The sequence below is a fragment of the Grampus griseus genome (genome assembly GCF_964374135.1).
Source record: "Grampus griseus genome assembly, chromosome: 8".
Taxonomy (NCBI): domain Eukaryota; kingdom Metazoa; phylum Chordata; class Mammalia; order Artiodactyla; family Delphinidae; genus Grampus; species Grampus griseus.
Window position 1 is genome coordinate 31,223,974 of NC_139002.1, and position 22,194 is coordinate 31,246,167.

Sequence of the window (22,194 nt, forward strand, 5' to 3'; positions counted from 1 at the left end):
AAAGATTAACTGAATTACTCAATTATATAGCTTATATTAGAATCAAGTCTTATCGAATAGGCCAAATTCTCTTAAATATCACACAGCACAGTTTTGAAATAATAATTAATGGAATAATGAATAATGAATTTGATTACCTAAACATTTCTATGTTTAAATCTAAATATTCTAGAGGTAAAAATATGCTTTCTCACAAAGGAAGTATTGGTGCCACCGCAAAGAGTCTTCAAGGATACTCTCTTACATGTTTGGCATATTTACCTGAGATACTGACCAGAGATACTATGCCTTTGATGCCCTATTTGTAGTCACTATATCAATTCACTTAATAGTCTTGTAGGTCTAATAACCAACAGAGATTACATGCTTGGGTTTAGATTTGACTTAATTTTTCTTCTCACAAGACTCTGCAACCTCACTCAGGTGGTTACATCACTGGGTTTAATTTTCTTTTGGTTCTTATGTTATTTCAGATTCTTCCTACATAGGTCTAAAGAACTCTGATCTTAATGGAAACCTACACTTTGGTCAGGTTTTTCCCATTTGGTAGAAACAGATTTCCATATGGGTGTAGATAACTCATGACTATACAGTGCCAAGGTGGAGTCCATCTCACTAATAAAAGAGAGAGAGGGAGAGAGGGAGACAGAGAGAGACAGACAGACAGACAGAGACAGGGAGAGGGAGAGAAATAGAGAGAGAAAATGAGGAGCAAAGAGAATTGACCACTGTCTTGGTAACTTTGCGAAGAGCCTTTTCTGTGGAGTTGGTAGAGACTATAAAAGGGGTAAAACTGAACAATTTACCTATAATTGTGTATGTGAGCACCTGAGGTAGATTTAAAATCAAATATGTCTGATTTCAAAGCCATGACTTTGAAAATATGTACTTTGGCATATTTGTATGTGTGAATGTTTGTGTCTTTTCAATAATATTTTTTGTTAATATTTTCAAAGTGAACACTCTCAATGAATGTAAGATACCACATTTCAAAAACTAAATTTTTGTTAATGTATTGTTTTGGTTATATTTGGGGCCTTTTAGCATCCTTTAGTTTTAGAATTTTCATCTAGTTTTTTTGTTCTTTTTTTTAATGGTGGTAAGAATATTTAATATATCTGACCTTTTAACAGATTTTTAAGTGTTCCAAACAATACTGCTATCTATTCTGCACAATATTATCTGTAGACACAATGTTATGCAGCATATATCTAGAACTTATTCATCTTGCGTAACGAAAATTTTATAGCCCTTCATTAGCACCTCCCTAGCAACCGCCATGCTATTCTATGCTTCTACAAGTTCGACTACTTTAGATACTTCATATAGGTTGAAGCATGCAGTATTTCCCTGCTGTGACTGCCTATTTCACTTAGCATAATGTCCTCAAGTTTCATCAATGTTGTCACATATTGCAGGATTCCCTTTTTTTTAAGGCTGAATAGTATTCTATGTTACGTATACCTACTTTATTTAAAAAACTCCTTTCATTGGTTGATGGACATTTAGGTTGCTTCTACATCTTATCTTATGTGAATATGGCTGCAATGAATATGGAAGTACTAATATCTCTTCGAGTCCTGCTTTCAATCCTTCTGGATAAATACCCAGAAGTGGGACGGCTGGATCACAAGGTAGTTCTTTTTAAATTTTTGAGGATCCTTCATGCTGTTTTCCATTGTGGCTGCACCATTTTGCACTCCCAACAATAGTGTAAAAGACTTCCAATTATTTAGAAAACAAGCAAAACCAAAATCCCAAAAAACAGAGTTTTTAGTTTCTAGCTTAAATAAAGAAACATCCCACCAATCAACACTCCTCCGCTCTCCCAATAAAATTTCATTTAATTGAATCTTTAGTTTACCATTCTCCATATTTTCTCAACAACTCTGAGGAAGATATTTCTTTAAACACTTGCTACTTTAATTCTCTTTAGTCTAGGTCTTAATAATGTATTTTTTCTCAGAATTCCCACTACAGACCTTCAAAACTGTGACCTTTGCCAATAGTTATTCCTAATGAGCTTCTGGCTGAGCTCTTCCTTTTATATTCCAAACAAATCTCAACAATTTTTACTTTATCCTATCCTAATCACACTCACCTTGCTTCTTACCAAACTAGAATCACCAGCGTTCTGTGATTATTCTGCTGTGTGTGGAATAAAATGGCCCTTTCTACTGCATCAGACTGGAGAATACCTTTTCATCTTTCAAGTTCTTTAAGGGCCACTCTTCCTTTTAAATATTTATTCATAACAAAATTCCTGGTGCTACTTTCCAGGACAGATTTCAGCTTTGATCCAATATATTAAACTCTCATATGAATCAGATACACATAGAAATTTTTAGTATGCTTAAGAATGAAAAAATCTATTTTTCACATCTATTCTTTAAAATATTATAAGGCTACTAAAAGCAATAAAGGAAAAAATTTATGTACTAACATGAAAGTCTGCATTAGTGAGTAAAATAAATGTATTATAAAATTATAGGCATAAGTACAAAAAAATTCCTCCAAAAACACCAAAAGAAAAAGTCAGAATACCCAACAGAAAATTGGACAAAACACTTGAACAGTCACTTCAAAGAATACAAGTGGGGCAACAAACTTAGGAGAAGCTGTTCTATTTTATTAGCTGTCAGGGAAATACAATTTAGTTGGCAAGCATATGGCGGAATTAGAATTTCACATGCACTGCTGGTAAGAGTGACTTCTAGATATATACCCACAGAAATAAATACATATAATGGCCAAATGTTCGTAGAAGCACAGTTTCTAACAGCTAAGAACTGGAGATGATCTAGATGTCTATCAACAGGAAAATGGATAAATAGATGGTGGCATATTTGTACAGTTGGTTAGTTCATAGGCCAGAGAATGTTTGAATGATTGGTACATGGAAAAAATATGGCCCAGTAGTATGCTGGAGCCTGCTCCTACCAGCTTACAAGAGGCAATTATGGGGGTCTTCTCTGGTGGCTCAGCAGTGAAGAGTCCACCTGCCAATGCAGGAGACACAGGTTCGATCCCTGGTCCAGGAAGATCCCACATGCCGCAGAGCAACTAAGCCCGTGCACCACAACCACTGAAGCCTGCGTGCTCTAGGGCCTGCGAGCCACAACTACTGAGACCATGCCCTGAAAATACTGAAACCCATGTGCCTAGAGCCTGTGCTCTGTAACAAGAGAAGCTATTGCAATGAGAAGCCCACGCAGCGCAACGAAGAGTAACCCCCGCTCGCTGCAACTAGAGAAAAGCCCATGTGCAGCAACAAAGACCCAATGCAACCCCAAAAAAGGCAATTACGGGCATCTCCTTCCAACTCACATACATCACGTTGTTAGCTTTAACTCTACCACTGTGGGAGTATTTGCATCATGGAAATTAAGAGATGCCACAAATCAGGGCTTTCCCCTCCCTTGCCAGAGCTGATTTACTAGTACACCACTGCAAGTATCTCACAAATGTAATTCTGAGTGAAAGATGCCGAACACAAAAGTAAATATACTATATAATTCTATTTATAGAAACTGCAAAACTAAACGTTGGTGTTAGAATTCAGGATAGAATAGTGGATATTATTCAATGTGAGGAATAGTGATGTAAAGGGGATTGAGGAGGGCATGGAGTTCCTGGTTAAGTTCTGTTTCTTGATCCTGATGCTGAATTATCATTGTTTGTCCCTCCTAAAAATTCATGAAGCTGTACGATTATGATTTGTGTACTTTTCTGTAAGTATGTACACATCAATTGAAAGCTTTCTTAAAATAAAAAAAAATAAATGCATAGCATGATATCATTTTGTATTTTTAAAGGTATTGTGTATATGCATCGAAAAATGTCTGGAAGGATTAATACTAAGATGTTTACAATACTTACCTCTGGAGGGCGATATGGTGTAGGAAAGGAAAGAAGGGTGTAAAAGATTACTTTGAGCTTCTTATTTCCTATACTTCTATATACATTTCTTAAAAAGAGAAACACGCTTGATTTTAGTAATAAAATTTAACCTAAACCCTCTACATTTTTTCTTAAAACTTGTCCTTTTACAATCCCATTCTATCATTTGATTGAAAAGCTAAATATTCTATTTCTCAAAACTTCAAAGGAAAGAAACTTGTCTGCAAAGATTCCCCTAGTTTAGGAGAATGAGAATTAATTCGTTTAAAAGAGTGGAATTTAGAGGAATCATTAAGAAATAATCTTATTTACCTATACACCTATCTTTTTATTTAAATCAATTTTGGTGATTTATAATTTATATACAATAAAATGCACAGATTTTCAGTGAATAGTGAAAAGAGTTTTACAAATATATATGTTCATATAACCACCCTCCAACTTTAAAAGATTGAAAATTTTAAAAGGATAGAAAATCACTTGGAGAAGAGAGTTCTTGTCTTTCCAAGCTACATTATTTAATGTGTAATTTAGAGTGCAAGGGCTCTGTGTTTACAGATTAAGTAGAAGTCATGGAGTTCTGTTTCTGTTTTTGTTTTTTTGTTCAAGAATGTTTATTAAAGGTTTTTTTTATTGGAGTATAGTTGATTTACAATGTTGTGTTAGTTTTTGCTCTACAGCAAGGTGAATCAGTTATACATATACATATATCCACTCTTTTTTAGATTCTTTTCCCATATAGGATATTACAGAGAATTGAGTAGAGTCCACTGTGAAATACAGTAGATTCTTATTAGTTATCTATTTTATAAATAGCAGTGTGTATATGTCAATCCCAATCTCCCAATTTATCCCCCCGTTCCCCTCTTGGTAGCCATAAGTTTGTTTTCAACATCTGTGACTGTATTTCTGTTTTGTAAATAAGTTCATTTGTACCATTTTTATAGATTCCACATATAAGCGATATCATATGATATTTGTCTTTGTCTGTCTAACATACTTCACTCAGTATGACAATCTCTAGGTCCATCCATGTTGCTGCAAATGGCATTATTTTGTTCTTTTCTGGGGCTAAGTAATATCCCACTGTATATATGTAGCACATCTTCTTTATCCATTCCTCTGTTGGACATCTAGGTTGCTTCCATGTCCTGGCTATTGTAAATAGTGTTGCAATGACCATTGGGATACATGTTACTTTTCAAATTATGTTTTTCTCTGGATATATGCCCAGGAGTGGGATTGCTGGATCATATGGTAGTTCTATTTTTAGGTTTTTAAGGAACCTCCATACTGTTCTCCATAGTGGCTGTACCAATTTACATTCCCACCAAAAGTGTAGGAGGGTCCCCTTTTCTCCACACCCTCTCCAGCACTTATCGTTTGTAGATTTTTTGATGGCGGCCATTCTGACCAGTGTGAGGTGATACCTCATTGTAGTTTTGATTTGCATTTCTCTAGTTAGTGTTTCTCTAATAGTAAAGATGTTAGAGCATCTTTTCATGTGCCTCTTGGCCATGTGTATGTCTTCTTTGGAGAAATGTCTATTTAGATCTTCTGCCCGTTTTTAATTAGGTTGTGTGTTTCTTTGATATTGAGCTGCATGAGCTGTTTGTATATTTTGGAGATTAATCCCTTGTCGGTCACTTCATTTGCAAATATTCTCTCCCATTCTGTGTGTTGCCTTTTTGTTTTGTTTATGGTTTCCTTTGTCATGGAGCTTTAAAGTATTTTTCTTTTTAGAACATTAAAGTATTTTTAAAAAGTAAATATGTGTTAGAGCCTGGGGATAAAGGACCTAAAATAATTTTATTTGTTTTCTTTCAAACATATTCCACCGAAGAGTGTAATACTCTTTGATTTAGTTCATGTCTGTACAAAGACAGATTTACCTTTTCCTTATTGCCATATTGACTGATCTCATCACTTTCAATTTATGAAAGAAATATTAGTATTATGCATAGAGTATCTCATTTTACTCTTTGGAATATATTTCTTTACTGTTCTGATAAGAATAGGTTTTTCTTAAGTGTAGGTTAGCGTAATGATAAGGTATTGGTTTCAAACAGGAGATTTCTAAATACATATATGATGTTTACTTAAAATAATCTGATCAAATAAGATAATGATTTTACATGATTTTTTTGAAATACGTAACGACAGCATCTCTTATTCACTTACAGTGATCTAAGTGCCAGGCTTGTTTGCTAAAATTTTTTAACCACCGCATGCAACAGGAACTTGTATTATTACTATTTTATAGATGAGTAAACTGAAGGTTAGCAAGACTAAGGAAATTACATTAGAGTACACGACAGGGAGGTTAATGGAGGATGTTGCCAAAAAGAATCCAAAATCTAGATAGCCTGCAGTGCTTTGTTAAGGAATTTAGAATCACTATATAGTGCACGGGCTTCCACTTAAGGTTTCTGAGTTGGGAAATCAAAAACAGAGTAGAGATCTTGGAAAATTAATCTGACAACATTGTTCTGTTTGAGCTCTCAAGCTTCCTCCCACTTGAGTTGACAGCAAGATTCCAAGATTTCTTGGTCAAGACTGTTTTAAATCATTTCAGCCTAACAAGGTTGGATTATACACATTCTCTCCAGGGCTGGTTAGCCAGCACAACTATTTTGTACTGATTTATATATATTCAATTCTAGCCAGTCATAGGTAGGGAATCATAATAGCTACTATTTATTGAGCATCTGCTTTTACCAAACCTTACAGTTCAGACAGTCAGAAATCGCAGCTTAAGCAAACAAAGATCTTATTATTTGGTGTTTCTGTGATGCAGCCCAGTACTTGGCCCATATTGATAATTTTAAGAAATGCCTTTCAGACTGAATAAAATATCTAAATGAGTATATATTAGTAAAGGACAAAAATGCTTTCTCTCTTTACTGAATTAAAGTTAAATAGTTTCATTTTGTACTCTACTGTTCTATTGTTTAAAAGAGTTTTGTAACTAGGTAATAACTATTCATCATCTAATAGTTGCTGTACTGTTCAATCATTTAAAGGTATTTATCGTATACGTATTATGTGCCAAGTGCTCTGTCAGGCACAGCCCTTCCTCTTTGGAGCTTTCAGTCTAGAGATTCTGTAAGAGCTGATAACTAGTAGCAGATACAAGTGTATTACGTTTCCTTCGTTTAATATTTCTATTCTGAATCTCTTATTTCCTGCACTGGGAGAGGAAGAGGATGATCAGGTCACATTTTACCTTATCTACCTACCTACAAAGTAAAGCCACACATTTTTGTGTATGGATGGGCGTATGGCACTATGAAATATTTCAAGGTGTTCTTCAAACAAAAGCTAATGAGGTTAATATGAGTCATTAGGTACAAACAAGGAGCCCAGAACGCTTTCCTGAGCACAAGCTATTGCTGTTCTTTTTGGCTCATAATCTCTGCTTTCTGGTATTGTTATTTATCTTTCCGTTTAGGTCCTGTCTTCCCCCTTTGAGTAAAGTTCTTCAGTAACAGTAATGATCTCTTATACCTCATAATCGCTTCTTTACTTAGCATGTCATCCATTCATTCAAAAGGATGTTTCTATATGCGAGGCATTGTGATAACTCTGGAAAATAGACAGGAACATGATATGGTTCCTGGCACCAAGAAGCTTAAAATCTGAAAGGGAATAAGAGAGTAACATGTGTAACAAAAGGCTGACACAAAAAAGGAAAAGTAGAGATCAGTGTATTAGTAGCAAATGTCTATGAATATCAAGAAGACTTCACAACATAGGTATTTTTAAGCAGTATCTTTAAAGAGAGAAAAAATTATGCATATGAAAGTGGAAATAATACGTCCATATAAGAAGTTATGCATATGAAAGTGGAAATATGATTTCCACATAGATGAGTACATTTGCAATTTTGGACACTTTCAAAAATAAAGCATTATTAAACAGATGTTGTATTCATTTTTCCTTGGGAGTTTATGAGCCATAATGAATGTGTGAAAGAAGTAAATGGTGCAGGGTTGGGGAGAGTATAGTATGAAATCAATGCTCTTGAAATCTCAAATAGGCACCGAGGCAAGGTGTAGGGATGTCAGATTTTTCGTTTGTCATTAGGTGACATAATACATAGTGAATTATCAAGCAAATAGTTTTCCTTTCTAACATTAAAGTTGTTCTTCTGTTCAATCATTCACCTGTTCGTTAATTGAAACAAATAGCCATTCCTAGCTATCTTGTACCAGGAATTATGGGTATAAATATGTATCAAATAAAGTCCTTGACCTCAAAAAACATTCACAACATCCAGGAAGATGGACAAGTAAACACAGTTACAATATAATATGGTAAAGGTTTCAATCCAGATAAATAACGTGTCTTACGGGTTTGGCATTCTTCTTCTACAAGTCCTTATATGAAGAGTCATCTACAAACTTTCCTCAATACTTGAAGAAGGAAGTACAGTGTGATCTAATGCTTATCAAAGCAAACATGTGTCAGGTTTTTTTGGGGGGGAAGGTGGGTGTTAATCAGCTTCATTAAAGCTTAGTTTCTTCAGCTGTAAAAGAGAACTAATAGCAACAGAAAAATCTACTGTGGCTTGCCTCAGTGAGAATCCTGCGTACTGCAAGGAAGAGTAGCCCCTCCTCGCCGCAACTAGAGAAAGCCTGCATGCAACAACGAAAACCCAATGCAGCCAAAAATAATAAATAAATAAATAAATAAAAGAGAGCATCTTAAAAAAGAAAAGAAAAGAAAAATCTAGTGTGGCTTGCAAAACCACCTGTTAGATATTTCAAATTCTTTTGGGCTAAATCCTGATAATTAATGAAATAATTCTGTAAAGCATATAAGCAAGGGCCTGCCATGTGGAATGTGCTCATAATATTAATCAGTCATTAATTACTCTTAAAGCTATGTTTTCCCCACTAAACTGTAAGCTTCATGAGGAGAGAACGAATCCTTTCAATAAGATTTGACAGATGTTCATTTGTTCTCTGATTTCTTCAAATGTAGGCCAGCTCACCATAAGGGTATTAATTAAATTGTTAGGTAGTTGTAGCATTGTTCAAAACCCTTCTTATATTTAATAAATATAATTTCCCTCAATTATACTCGCATCTGACCTTCAGAACATCTTTATTAACAGATGGTACTTAATAATGTTATTAGATGATCCTATATTTTACAAATAGCCATTCCTAGCTATCTTGTGCCAGGAATTATGGGTATAAATATGTATCAAATAAAGTCCTTGACCTCAAAAAAAAATTCACAGTATCCAGGAAGATAGACAAGTAAACACAGTTACAATATAGTATGGTAAATGTTACAGTCAAGAAAAATAAGAATGTATCTTACTGGGTCTTACTGGGTTCGGCATTCTTCTTCTTCTACAAGTCCTTATATGAAGAGTCATCTACAAACTTTCCTCAATAGTCGAAGCAGGAAGTACAGTGTGATCTAATGCTTATCAAAGCAAACATGTGTCAGGTTTTTTTGGGGGGAGGGTGGGTGTTAATCAACTTCATTAAAGCTTAGTTTCTTCAGCTGTAAAAGAGAAATAGTAGCAACAGAAAAATCTAGTGTGGCTTGCCTCAGTGAGAATCCTGCGTACTGCAAGGAAGAGTAGCCCCTCCTCGCCGCAACTAGAGAAAGCCTGCATGCAACAACGAAAACCCAATGCAGCCAAAAATAATAAATAAATAAATAAATAAAAGAGAGCATCTTAAAAAAGAAAAGAAAAGAAAAATCTAGTGTGGCTTGCAAAACCACCTGTTAGATATTTCAAATTCTTTTGGGCTAAATCCTGATAATTAAATGAAATAATTCTGTAAAGCATATAGCAAGTGCCTGCCATGTGGAATGTGCTCATAATATTAATCAGTCATTAATTACTCTTAAAGCTATGTTTTCCCCACTAAACTGTAAGCTTCATGAGGAGAGAACGAATCCTTTCAATAAGATTTCACAGATGTTCATTTGTTCTCTGATTTCTTCAAATGTAGCCCAGCTCACCATAAGAGTATTAATTAAATTGTTAGGTAGTTGTGACATTGTTCAAAACCCTTCTTATATTTAATAAATATAATTTCCTTCAATTATACTCGCATCTGACCTTCAGAACATCTTTATTAACAGATGGTACTTAATAATGTTATTAGATGATCCTATATTTTACAAATGAGAAGATACATTCAGGTAAACCGAATATGTGACTCTCCAGGGTACAAGGCTTAGACAGGACCAGATCCAAAGCTTAAGTCCAAGTCTTCTGTCTCCAAGCCCAGTGTTCCTCCCAATACAAGCAAAGAGCTTAGCAAAAGCAGCCCATGCTCAAGGGAGGCAGTACAGTGGTTTAGAGTAAGGCACACTTTGGATTTTGTCTTAGCTTTGTGACTTTGAGTGATTTATCTCATCTCATTAAATTTCAGTTTTCCTACATGTAAAACGGGAAGGGTGATAGTATCAACCACGAAGGGTACCGATGATTAAACGAGTTGATGTATATAAAGTGGCTCATTCAGAAAGTGCTCAGGAAGTATTATTCTTCCACTATTCTTGGTTAGATTTAACAATAGGAACATTAGGAGACATTTAATAAATATAAGCTATTGTTAGAAAGGCCTGAAGAAACTCCTTCCTTTCCTGTCCTAAGTCATCTAGTAGTTGTCTTGGTTCACTGTTAACATTTTAATTTTCCCACATCACTTCACTTAGCTCAGAAATTCTTTATCAAAGTACCCAACATTCTCTATGATGTAGCCCCGTGTCTCCTCGCTCTCTCCCTGTTCGCTCCCTTTCCCAAAGCAAACTATCTGCCATTCCTTGACTATCGCTCTGGCTCCCAGACCCAAAGTTTCTTCTCATCTCCCCTGGTTCAAACTCTGCTGGTACTTCACGATTCTTTTAAATGCAATACTTCCATAAAGCACTCCTAGCTAGAGGCCATGCATGCAGTCTCCCTTACAGATTATAAAAACATCGTTGATTTTATAAAGCATGTCGTTATTGTCCTCCTTTAGGTATCATTGTTATAATTTTTTAAGAACTTATAACAGGGGTAGATTTATGTGTGATTGACTCTTCAGGTTAACTCAACAAAGACTGATTTCATACCCACAGTGTAAGACAGTGCCAAGGGCAGCTCTGATATAAAAAGAGATGTACTCTCTGCCTTCAGTAAATTCCAATAATATTTCTTTAAAAATGGTTGTGCTATGTAAAGGGAGGAATAATTCTCTAATAATTGATAAGTATCAATGATCTTCATTAGGAAAAAGAGCACAGTGGTAACTGGCATTGACACCAAAATTCACTCCCTGAATATCCAAAGCAGTGCCAGAACTGGACACTACCGTTTTCTACTTGAATTTACTCTTTTTAGGGCTATAATAGTATTTAATAGGATTTCGGATCTGAAAAAAGTTCTTGAGGAATAGTTTAGTCTACCAACTTGCCTGGAACATGCATTTTCCTAGACAGACAAAAGAGGATCGTTCTATTGAATTACGGGGTACTTAGTGTTCTTTTTCTGAATCAATTTGTGGTCTGGAAGTGGAGAAAGGAGAAGAGTTTGTTCTTTGCTTCCTCCTTCCCTTTCTTCCTTCTTTTCCTTTTATTTTAAAATAAGGGCTAGAAATTTTCAAGCTAAACTTTTTTTTTTTTTTTTAAGCACCCCTCCGAAGGTGCCGGGTTTTTTTCTTCTGGGGACTGATGCTGCCTCTTGCTCTCCGGGATTGGTTGAGAGTAAACTAGAAATACTTTCAGGGGCGGAGAAACTGGGAGTGCCCTGGGAGTGCGAGTGGAGTCTAGGCTGCAGAACTGCTAAGAGCGGCCCTCGAAGGAGGAAGCCTTTGCCCCTCCGCTCGCGAGGCAGCAGCGGGGGCGCACCGCAGAGGCACCGGTCCCCGGAGGCCCCGCGGGCCACACGGTGAGATGTGGAATCCCCCTGCGCGAAACCGAGTCGACCTTTGTCGCCTGGCGCCGCGCGCGCTGGCTGTGCGCTGGGGCCCTGGTGCTGGCCGCCTGCCTCTTCGTCCTCGGCTTCCTCTTCGGTACGGGGCCCTCGCCACGGACAACCCTGAGCCTACCCGGCTGTTTGGCGGTTCGCGCGACTCCGTGCCAGCTGCCGCGTGGGGCCAGCTGCTGGTCTCCCGGTCTCCCGGGGGGTGGGGGGCGGTGACCGGGTTGGGGGAACGTGGGGACGAGCACCCGCGAGTTAGGTAGGAGTTGCTGGGGGCGGTGCACAGCTGGGTTCTGGACGGTCTACTGTAGGACAGTCACCCAGGGTAAGGAGTAGAACGGAGAGACTCAAACTGAACTTGAGAAAGTTCCAACTGCTGAGGCCCTGCGAGCAATCGGTACGTTTTAGCAGGAGCGCCGGATCTCTGGGGGCATTTGCTAGGTCGTCCAAGGAGCTTTGCCAGAAACGACTCTTACCTGTTTGGGGTCTTTATCTAGTGCCTGTGCTTGGACCTGCTTCGTGTATACAGTAGGTAGAACTCAGGGCACTGCTGCGTGGGAGCCCTATTCTCTCATTCTTTCGTCCTGGGGAGTAAATAAATAGGAACATTTAGGAGATAACTGGCTGACATTGTCAGTGCTCTGAACAGATCCTTAATAGCAGTTCTTTAGCGTTTTCCCCTGTGTATTGATTTGCAGACTTAACCCAACTCTCCATGATAACCAGGGGGCAGCACAGATTTGCTGAGACTCTTTTAAATTCTAATATTAACTCTGCAACTTCTCTGTGTCCTTGAGCGAGTTACCGAGTCTCTCTGAGCCACAGTTTGTCAACCTTTGTAAGAATACTATCTGTAAGTTAGTGGGAATCGTAAACGAAATAGCATCTAAAGCTCCTCGCACAGTACTGGGGTATTGGCACTTTTAAAAAATTCTTTCCTGGTGAGGAGATGCTTCTAACTGGACATTAATGCACAGGACTAGCGTTAAGGTATAGCCTGGTAGTTCGGCCCTACTCTGAATTCTGGGTCCCCTTTCTGGGATTTAGAAGACCAGGGCATAGACCAACTAAGCTGGCTCAAATTCAGCCTCTCCTTGCTTGTTGTGTAACCTTTGAGCCACACTCTGCTCATAACTAGCATGTGGATATTAGGGTTATTGTGGGGCTTAGATAAGTGTGCTCGTTAAGGGCACACTTCAACTCGAGTTTCAGTTTTCTCAGCTGTACAACGTGGGCAAGGGTAGCATGAGGATTAAGATCTTCTGCATCTTTTAAAAGCATTTTATTCGTCCCAGTATAGCCCTCAGCCCCATCCCTATATTCACTGCTCAATGGCTGTGGGTTCTTTATTAATGTTTGTTAATTTTTTTCCTAGGATTCTCTGCTCCCTCCCTCCCACAGGCCTCCGTCCTCTTTATCCAGCTTATTTTTTAGATCTCGATTCAAGCATTTCATCCTCCGAGTGCCCTTATCCTACAGTCTAATCCAAGTCCCTTTATTTTACATACTGGTGGAACTGTATTTCCATTTGCTGCCAACCATTTATTTCAATATGCGTGTATATATGCATGTGTGTAACGTGTATGTGATTAATAACTGGAAAGCTCCATGAAAGCTAGCTGGATGATTTAGGTAACCATTTTATGCACAGATCATATCATTTATCTAAATAAACTATGTCACGAAGCCAACTACCAGGGCTAATGGCTCTACGCGATCTGGCTACCCATTGCCTCTAGTCTCTGTATTCACTGTGTGTCTTGCAGAGATGTTGGGTGAATTGGAGTTTCACTGTAGCTCTCTGAAGCTGAACTTTTGAAGCCTACTTCAACTGCAAGCACAAAATATTTAAGCATATTTGGCTTTAGTTTCAGAACCAGAACAAATTACAAGTCTGAATTGCCTTCAACTCTTTGAAATAATTTATGTACTTGAAATATACTCATAATTAATTCATTACAAACATTTACTAAATGCTTATTCTGGGTCAGCAGAGGCGTCGTCACTGGGGATAAAAGGTTTAAGGAGAAAGAAGGTGGATCTCCTCTTTGCCTTCATTTTTCCCATCAGTTGAACCATCTTCAATTTTAGTGCTAATTTCATAAAACATTTCTTAGAATAACAGCAATGCTTATTGAAATTGGATTAAAAAATATGTTGCAACTGATTTGTAATTAAGTGTGTCTGCATGATTTTTTTTCCAATGGAAGTAGGCAAGAGCAATGAAACTTCAGAAAATCTCAGTTAATACCAGAGGTCATTGATGTTTTATATATGATAAATACAATAATAAGGAGAGATAGGCCCTGTCTATAAGCTCATATCTCATTCCTATATTTGTTTGTATTTTACAGGATGGTTTATAAAATCCTCCAGTGAAGCTACTAACATTCCACCCCATAATGTGAAGAAAGCATTTTTGGATGAGTTGAAAGCAGTGAACATCAAGACATTCTTGTAGTAAGCATATACTTAAAAGTTTATTATTCTGTTTAGAAGTTTTGATCCAATATTTCATAAACAGAAACTGACTTTTTAAAAGGTTTTATTACTGAAGATCTTGTATCATGTTTCATCTGGAGAGGATTGTACCTTCAGCTGAACTTTATCATGATAGATGTTTTAAAGCAGGTGTCACTAAACTTTTTCTGTAAAGGTCCAGCTTTTGTAGGCCAGCTGATCTCTGTCCCAACTACTCAGCTCTGCTATTGTAGCACCAAAAAAGTGATAGTAAATACGTAATTGAGTAAGTGTGACAGTTTCGATAAAACTTTATTTGTAGGCACTGAAATTTAAATTTCATATAAATGATATGTCACAAAATATTATTCCTCTTGATTTTTTTCACCTATTTAAAATGTGATAACCATTTTTAGCTTGTGGGCTGTACAAAGAAAGGAAGTGAGCTGGATTTGGTCAGTGAAACATAGTTTGCTGACTCCTGTTTCGGAGGAAGATAGTATATTTTAGTCAAAAGAATAAATTTTGGACTTCGAAGTCAGACATACGCAAGTTTAAATTCCATCTTCGCCCACTGATATTAAAGTAAGTTTGAGTGAATATTTAACCTTCCTGAGCCATCATTTTCACCTCTATAAAATGGGGATAGTGATATTGTTCTGATGAGCATGAAATTAGAGAGCATATATGTGACCTAGTGTAAAAACCAGCTCCCTATTTCCTGAAATAGCTATCCCTGGTGTAGGGAAAAAGGGGTAAATGAGTAAATATAAAAAGTATTTGCAAGGCTACTAAAAATAAAACACTTTTATTGAATAATTGATTGGAATACTTAGCTTTTTCAAAGTGACATACTTGAAGTCCTGATAACGATTAAAGGACTGCTTAGTGAATACAAGTTATAATTTTATGTAAAAACAGTCAAGTAAATATATATATGTATAGATGTACATACACATAGTCATACAAACACATATGTCTATTTAATTACGATAGAATTAAAACTATGAATAAAATTTGCTAGGGCACCTTTCAAGTCTTTGGAAGGGCCATTTCAAGTGAGAGACCCAGAAGCTTAAATTTTGTGGAAATCCTTCTGCCTCTTGCACTTCTTTTACTATAATTATGTATAATAGGTATAATAAAAGTGGAAGTCTGGCGAGATATAATCTTCACTCCTAGACAGGGGTGCTGCCTCTGCTTCATTTTTCCTTTTCTAACCTGTGAGATGGAGTGACCGGCAAAGAAATAAAATGAATGCCTGCCTCTAGCTCACTTTCTGGGCCGTCAGCTTCTTGCTTATTCTCCGTGGCCTTGAACAAGCTCCTCTAACTGTTTAGAACTCAAGGATTTGCATCATTAACAATCAAAAGAAAGAGATTAACAGAACCCCCCACTCACCCCTCCAAGGACCACAGAACCTCCAGAAGCCTCCTGGACTCTCCAGAATTCCAAATTGCCATTTGTCCATCAGAGTGCTTTCAGTCTATTTAGACCCTTAGGTTAGGGGTCATTAAAGCCTCAGATCCTCTGTCTTGTTCCCCTTTCTAATCCTTCGCTTTACTACTAAAAATGCTCTACTACTACTAAGTCACCTGACTCTCAATAGTGGCTGGGGCGGGGCGTTAAGTAAGGGCTGCCTTTTCAGTCTTCCTTGGGGTGCAAGGTTGTCCTGTGTTTTCCCTTTTGTTTTGTAACATCTAGTTAAATTCTCAGATCTGTTCACTATTTTGCATGTCTTTAGAGGGAATTTCCTTCTCCACCCAGTTCTGAAAGACAAGATTATTTCAGAAGAGTGTCTTAGCTTTCACTGATCTACATTTGAATACCAGTTCCGTCTTTCACTGGCTGTCTTTAGGTCATCTAACTTCTCCAAGCACTGTGCATTTGTAAACCAGATGCAATGTATGAAAACAGGAATACCAATAGCTCCCTTTATTAATTGAGATAACATAATGATCCTTGGAACATATATAACCTTTTCTAGCCAGACAGAGATGTATGAGCCTATTTGTTTTGTTAATACATGTTGTTGGCTATTTTGGATAATTTGTAAATTATTCTTCTTATTAGAAAATAACTGGATATTCTAATAGAATCAAGACAGTGTGACACACTTCTCAATTGATTAAAACAAAACAAAAAAAAACGAACTTCTGTTTCTTAGCAATTGTCTAATTGAGCCTCAAATCTTTGTGAATTAGTGAGGTAGCAATATTCTCCCCATGTATGGATGAGAAATTGAAGACATGGCCAGGATTACACAACAAGTTAGTGGCAAAACCTGTAATGCACTGATTTTGTGGCCAGTTGATTTATTTATCCTTGGAAACAAATCTTTTTTCCTACTCATCATTTTCAGGATTATCTTTGCTCCAAATGAGTGGATTCTAAACCTGATCATAGAACACCATTGCATCTTGGTGGGTAATGACAAAATTTTACCAGGAATTTCACTCATAATGTTACCTAACCAAACTTGGGTCTGCTAGCCTGCTGTGCAGCAAAGCCAGTCTACTGACACCAGGTTGAGGTGAAGGAGTCCAGCATTTACTGTAGGGCGTCAAATAGGGAGAACAGACAGCTTATGCTCAAAAGACCAGAAATCCCAGGTGGCTTTCAGGGGAGGGTTTTTTTTTCTTTAGCAACATATATAATTCCTTCTCTCCTTTATTTTTTATTTATTATTATTATTATTTTTTGTGGTACGTGGGACTCTCACCATTGTGGCCTCTCCCATTGCGGAGCACAGGCTCCGGACGCGCAGGCTCAGCGGCCATGGCTCAAGGGCCCAGCTGCTCCGCGGCATGTGGGATCCTCCCGGACCGGGGCACAAACCCGTGTCCCCTGTATCGGCAGGCGGACTCTCAACCACTGTGCCCCCAGAGAAGCCCCCACTTTGCTTTTGTAAAGTATAACACCTCAAAATATTTTTTTTAATGTAAATCAGCCTTATTTGGTTGTTGATTTAAGATAAAGTCTGACTAAAAATTTCTAACCACTTTCAATTTTTTGTCAACAGCAATTTTACACGGATACCACATTTAGCTGGAACAGAACAAAACTTTCAGCTTGCAAAGCAAATTCAATCTCAGTGGAAAGAATTTGGCCTGGATTCTGTTGAGTTAGCCCATTATGATGTCCTGTTGTCCTATCCAAATAAGACTCATCCCAACTACATCTCAATAATTGATGAAGATGGAAATGAGGTAAAAAGAAAGAAAGAAAAAATAAGCCCCCCGGTCTACTATTTTGAAATACCTTATGTGAAAGAATGCCCTCTACCATGTCCAAATACTGGTAGAAATCAATATTGACACTTGTGAATGATGCCTTTTATAATCTTATTACTGGTGCCAACTCTTTCTTATGATGTTTGAATTTATGTGATGTTGGAAAGATTCTGAAAAATTGATGTTTGATGACATTTGCTATTTTCTGTGTTTTAGTATTGTACACTAATATAAAATATGATATATCAGTAAACTTCTAAGCAACGAAATTGATACATTTTTGAAAGATTTGGACTATAAAAGATCATGCATAGATTTGAAGATGCTAGAAAATTCAGAGAAGTGCTGTTTGAGCTAGCAGGTTTTTATTTGTACTTAATGATTAAATCTCATATGATCATGTGTTCAGCTCTGCGCCCAGAACTTGGGTGTGGGCATTTGGAAGGAGGAGAATTTGGACAGAAATACTATAGAATTATATCTACACTAAAAAATTTACAATCTTCTTTGCTAGTTAGGGCACTTGGGAAAGAAGATAATACAAGTAATTGAGGTATTTCTTATCACGATATATATTCAATATGAAAGCTCATAAAATATAAGTCAACATTCATCCCTATTTGCCTTACAGCTACCATATTTAAAGTAGCCCCTTTTACTCTGGATAGCTTCTTTCAGTCCTTTGGTTAGCTGGGCCTTCTAAATTGCATATAGCTTCAGATATGTTCAGTTTGATCAGTCAACTAAAAATGTCATGTGATTTAAGTATATATAAATTTTTAATCACCTCCCCTTATTGACTAATGAATCAGCCTCTTCTTAATAATTAATATGTTGTTTTACAGTCAGTGATGTAATCCCATGCTAAATTTCCTAATATGAGTTGAAAGTTTCCATATTCACTATTTTCAATTATAGTAGTTAATACTGTTTAACTTTAAAAAATATTATCAAACTATTTCAAAATTTTAAAAATATTTTTAAGGTAGGTATGGGGAATACTGATATACTTCCTATGGTCCCATAACCTTTATTAAATAAGCAGGGTCATATCTATATAATTAAGTATTAAGGGGTCTTTAAATGTATATTTAGGAAGATTATTTAATGATGTAATAAAATATTGGTAACGTTAAAAAATACACATACTTAAACCAAATTTGATCTATCAAATTTGGCAATTGTGTGCAATGAGGAAAATAGCAAACTTTCAATTCTCTTCTTTTTTCCTTGCTCTTCACTTCCAATTTTGACTGTACCTTTGCTTTTATTTCATTTCATTGTTTCTTTTTGCTATTATAAGCACTTATGAAATTTCTAAAGCCTGTCACTTAATATAAACCTAACTTGTAGAAGTTTCATTTTGGAGATTTTCTTGAATGGTGTTAGCTGCCAAAAGCTTATTAACTTTTTTGGAAGTTATATCATTGAATCATTTTTATTTTTACCCAAGTTTTACCTGCACAAAAAGAATCACACAGTTCTCCTAAGGGCCCCTCTATATCCCCCTTCCCTGAGGCAATCACTGTTCAGCACTGAGTGGTTCTTTTGGTATTTACTTCTGTTTCTTTAAATGACATGCTTGTATTGCTTGTGTTTCAAATTCAGGCACTATCTTTTGACCTTGTGACAGTTCAGCTCTATTCTCACCCCAACTACAAATGCTCTTTTACTGTGTCCCCATCTCCCAGTTTAATTATTGTGACTATTCATAGCCAAGCTATGTGGTAAACTGCAAACTTTTACTTTCCTACACGACACAGAGGAATTCCCCTTCCCACAGGCAACAAATATGATTAGCATTTTATAGATTCTGCAAGAAATATTTTTAATGCTATATGCATTATTTCATCTTTGTTTACATAAGGATAACATGCCATATGGATTGAAGTATATATATTGCCTTTTTTATGTCACAAAAAAGTAAATAGAAATTTGTAAACCAAAATTATTTTAGTTATACTCAGAATACATAATTTGAGGCTATATTAGTGAATTTTGGATAGTGAGCAGTGATCACTGGTGTATTGTCTACCTTTGATAAAGTCACCCAAAAGACTCTTTTCCATTACCTTAAGAAACTTTTCCTAGTTGTTAGAATAACTCATAAACTTGATGTAAAATCCACCTGCTCAGTGGTGTTGTAAAATTGAAGATTACCATAAAGGCAAATCAAGTGAGACGAGCTTGAGTACTTCCTTGGCTGAAAGACTTGCTGGTGGGATGACTTTGTCTCTAGATGAATTTTTATTGCACTTTAGTATAGTTTTTCTTATAATCTTTCCCAGTGATTCAGCTGCATTTGTACCCTATGTGGACCACAGAAAAATTATGGGAAAGATGGAAGATATGGGAATTTTTGAAGAGTAGTAGTTGATTTGGTGTCATTTTAGGTTCTATCAGCATCAGAAGTAGGTAACTGGTGCTCTAGTCAGTACAATATAATGTCAGCTCAGAGTCACTCCCCATCTCCCACAACCCTTTGCATTACTGCATGGACCAGGACTTATAGTTTAACATTAAAAATGAGTGGTGATAGCAGGTGTCCTTGACTTGAACGTTTTTAATGTTTCACCTTAATTTTGATATTTATATCAGGTTACGTTAATTCACTTCCTTTCCAAGTTTACTAAGACTTTTTGTCCTGGATTTATGTTGAATTTTATCAACACTTTTTTTCTTTTTTTTGGATATCTTTTGAGATGAGCGTATAATTTTTCTTTTTCACAATGATAATTATATTAAATGATATTGTAATATTAGACTTATCTTACATTTTTGAAATTTGTAATATTAGTCAGTAGTAGAGTTTTCAACTCATATATCTATATATATTCAGTTTATATTCATAGCATGTTTGGCCTGTATTTCTGCAATTTGCTTATTGGGGTATAATTTCTAGATTAGACTTGCCTTATATAATGAGCTGAGTTTTTAATCTCTGAAATACGTTGTGTTATACTTAATCTTTTACTTTCAAACTCAAAGTAAAACCAGTTGGTTTTGATACTTTGTTTTGTGGGAGATTTTAAAGTACTGATTCAATTTTTTTTATTGTTATAGGACTATTTAGGTTTTAAAAAATGCATCCTTATGTCAGTTTTAATAAATTTTTTAAAATGCATTTTTCCATTTCATCTAAGATTTCAATTATTGGCATAGTTCTTCCTAGTATTTTCTTATTACCTTTTTGAATCTGTTCGACATCTATAGATATGAATTTTTTTCAACCCTTAATATTATTTATTTGTGCTTACCTTTTATTTTTTTCTTATTGACATTGACAGAGATATGTCCATTTTACCTGTATTTTCAAAGAATAAACCTTCAGCTTTGGCAATCATTTCTTGTATATATGTTTTATGTTTCATTAATTCTGTTCTTACTTAATATAATTTCCTCTTTTACCTTCCTGGTGTCTATTTTGCTGTTCTTTGTAACATTTTTAGTTGAATACTTAATTTATTGATGTTCAACCTTTCTTCTTTTCTAATATGAGTATTTAAAACCATAAATTTCCTTCTAAGAGCCACTTCAACTAGATCTCACAAGTTTGGAGAAGTGTTTTAGTTATCATTAATATCTTAATATTTTCTAAGTTCTATGTTTTCATCTTTGAACCTTGGAGCTATTTAGGGGTATTTTTAAAATTCCAAATTTAAAAGTTATTCCACTCTCGGTTTCATCTGATTTTCTAACTTAACTACATTGTGATCAGATAATGTGGTTTGTATGACACTAGTCATTTAGCAATTGTTGAGGCTTCCTTTATAGCCTATTATGTGGTCAATTTTTATAAATGTTCTGTGTTTATTTGAAAAAAATGTATTCAGCTGTTGAGTTTAATGATCTTATATTTGTTCATTAGTTCAAGTTTGTTAATTGTTTGGCTAAAATCGCCTTTATCCTTGATGTAGTCTTATTTTGTCTGCAATCTTTATTAATTTCTGGGAAAGGAATGTTAGATTATCTCACTATAGTGGTGGATTATTTTTATTTCCCTTTGGAATTCTGTCAGTTTCTTCTTCCTGTAGCTTGGAGCTCTCTTTTAGAGGTAGTGGTTTGGAACCTAAAAAAAAAATTGATACCTACTTAACAATGACAGTGATACACTTGAAAGATTATATTATATTTGGTTCAAAGTGAATTTAACATTAATTTGCTCCCAAGTAATTATCTTAGCATTTTTATAAGTGACTAAGAATATTGTACGCTGTTATTTTTATTTGGGAATTAAAGTTTTCCTTCTAAATCAAAAGCTAGTGCTTATACATCCTCTAAGGGTCTCTAAGTTTATTCATATCATGAAATCCTCATAGCCTCTAGCACAGTGCTGGCTCTTTGATCTGTATCTTGAAAATACCAAAGGCTTCATTAACCATCTACTGACAGAAAGGGATAGTACACATTTCCTTGTTTGGTCATAGTAATGAAACTTTACCTGATTTGCCTCTGATTATTATATTTTGTTTCTCTAGATTTTCAACACATCATTATTTGAACCACCTCCTCCAGGATATGAAAATGTTTCAGATGTTGTTCCACCTTTCAGTGCCTTTTCTCCACAAGGAATGCCAGAGGTAAAAATGCATGCAATAAAATAGAAATAACAAAGAGAACTTCCTTATACATACAGGCAATAATTAAAGAGGTATTAAGGAGGTT

The 22,194-nt window shown here is 36.0% G+C and overlaps 1 protein-coding gene across 1 annotated transcript in view; it reads left to right on the forward strand.

The window, feature by feature from the left end:
• Positions 1-17,480: 17,480 nt before the first annotated feature.
• The window catches only part of LOC309825946 (glutamate carboxypeptidase 2), a 58,542-nt gene continuing 53,828 nt past the window's right edge, over positions 17,481-22,194 (forward strand). Inside the window, exons 1-2 of the mRNA XM_082659834.1 lie at positions 17,481-17,505; positions 22,008-22,109. Of these exons, the coding sequence (XP_082515960.1) occupies positions 22,101-22,109 (9 nt within the window). The 5' untranslated portion in view covers positions 17,481-17,505; positions 22,008-22,100. The remainder of the gene's footprint in view (positions 17,506-22,007; positions 22,110-22,194) is intronic.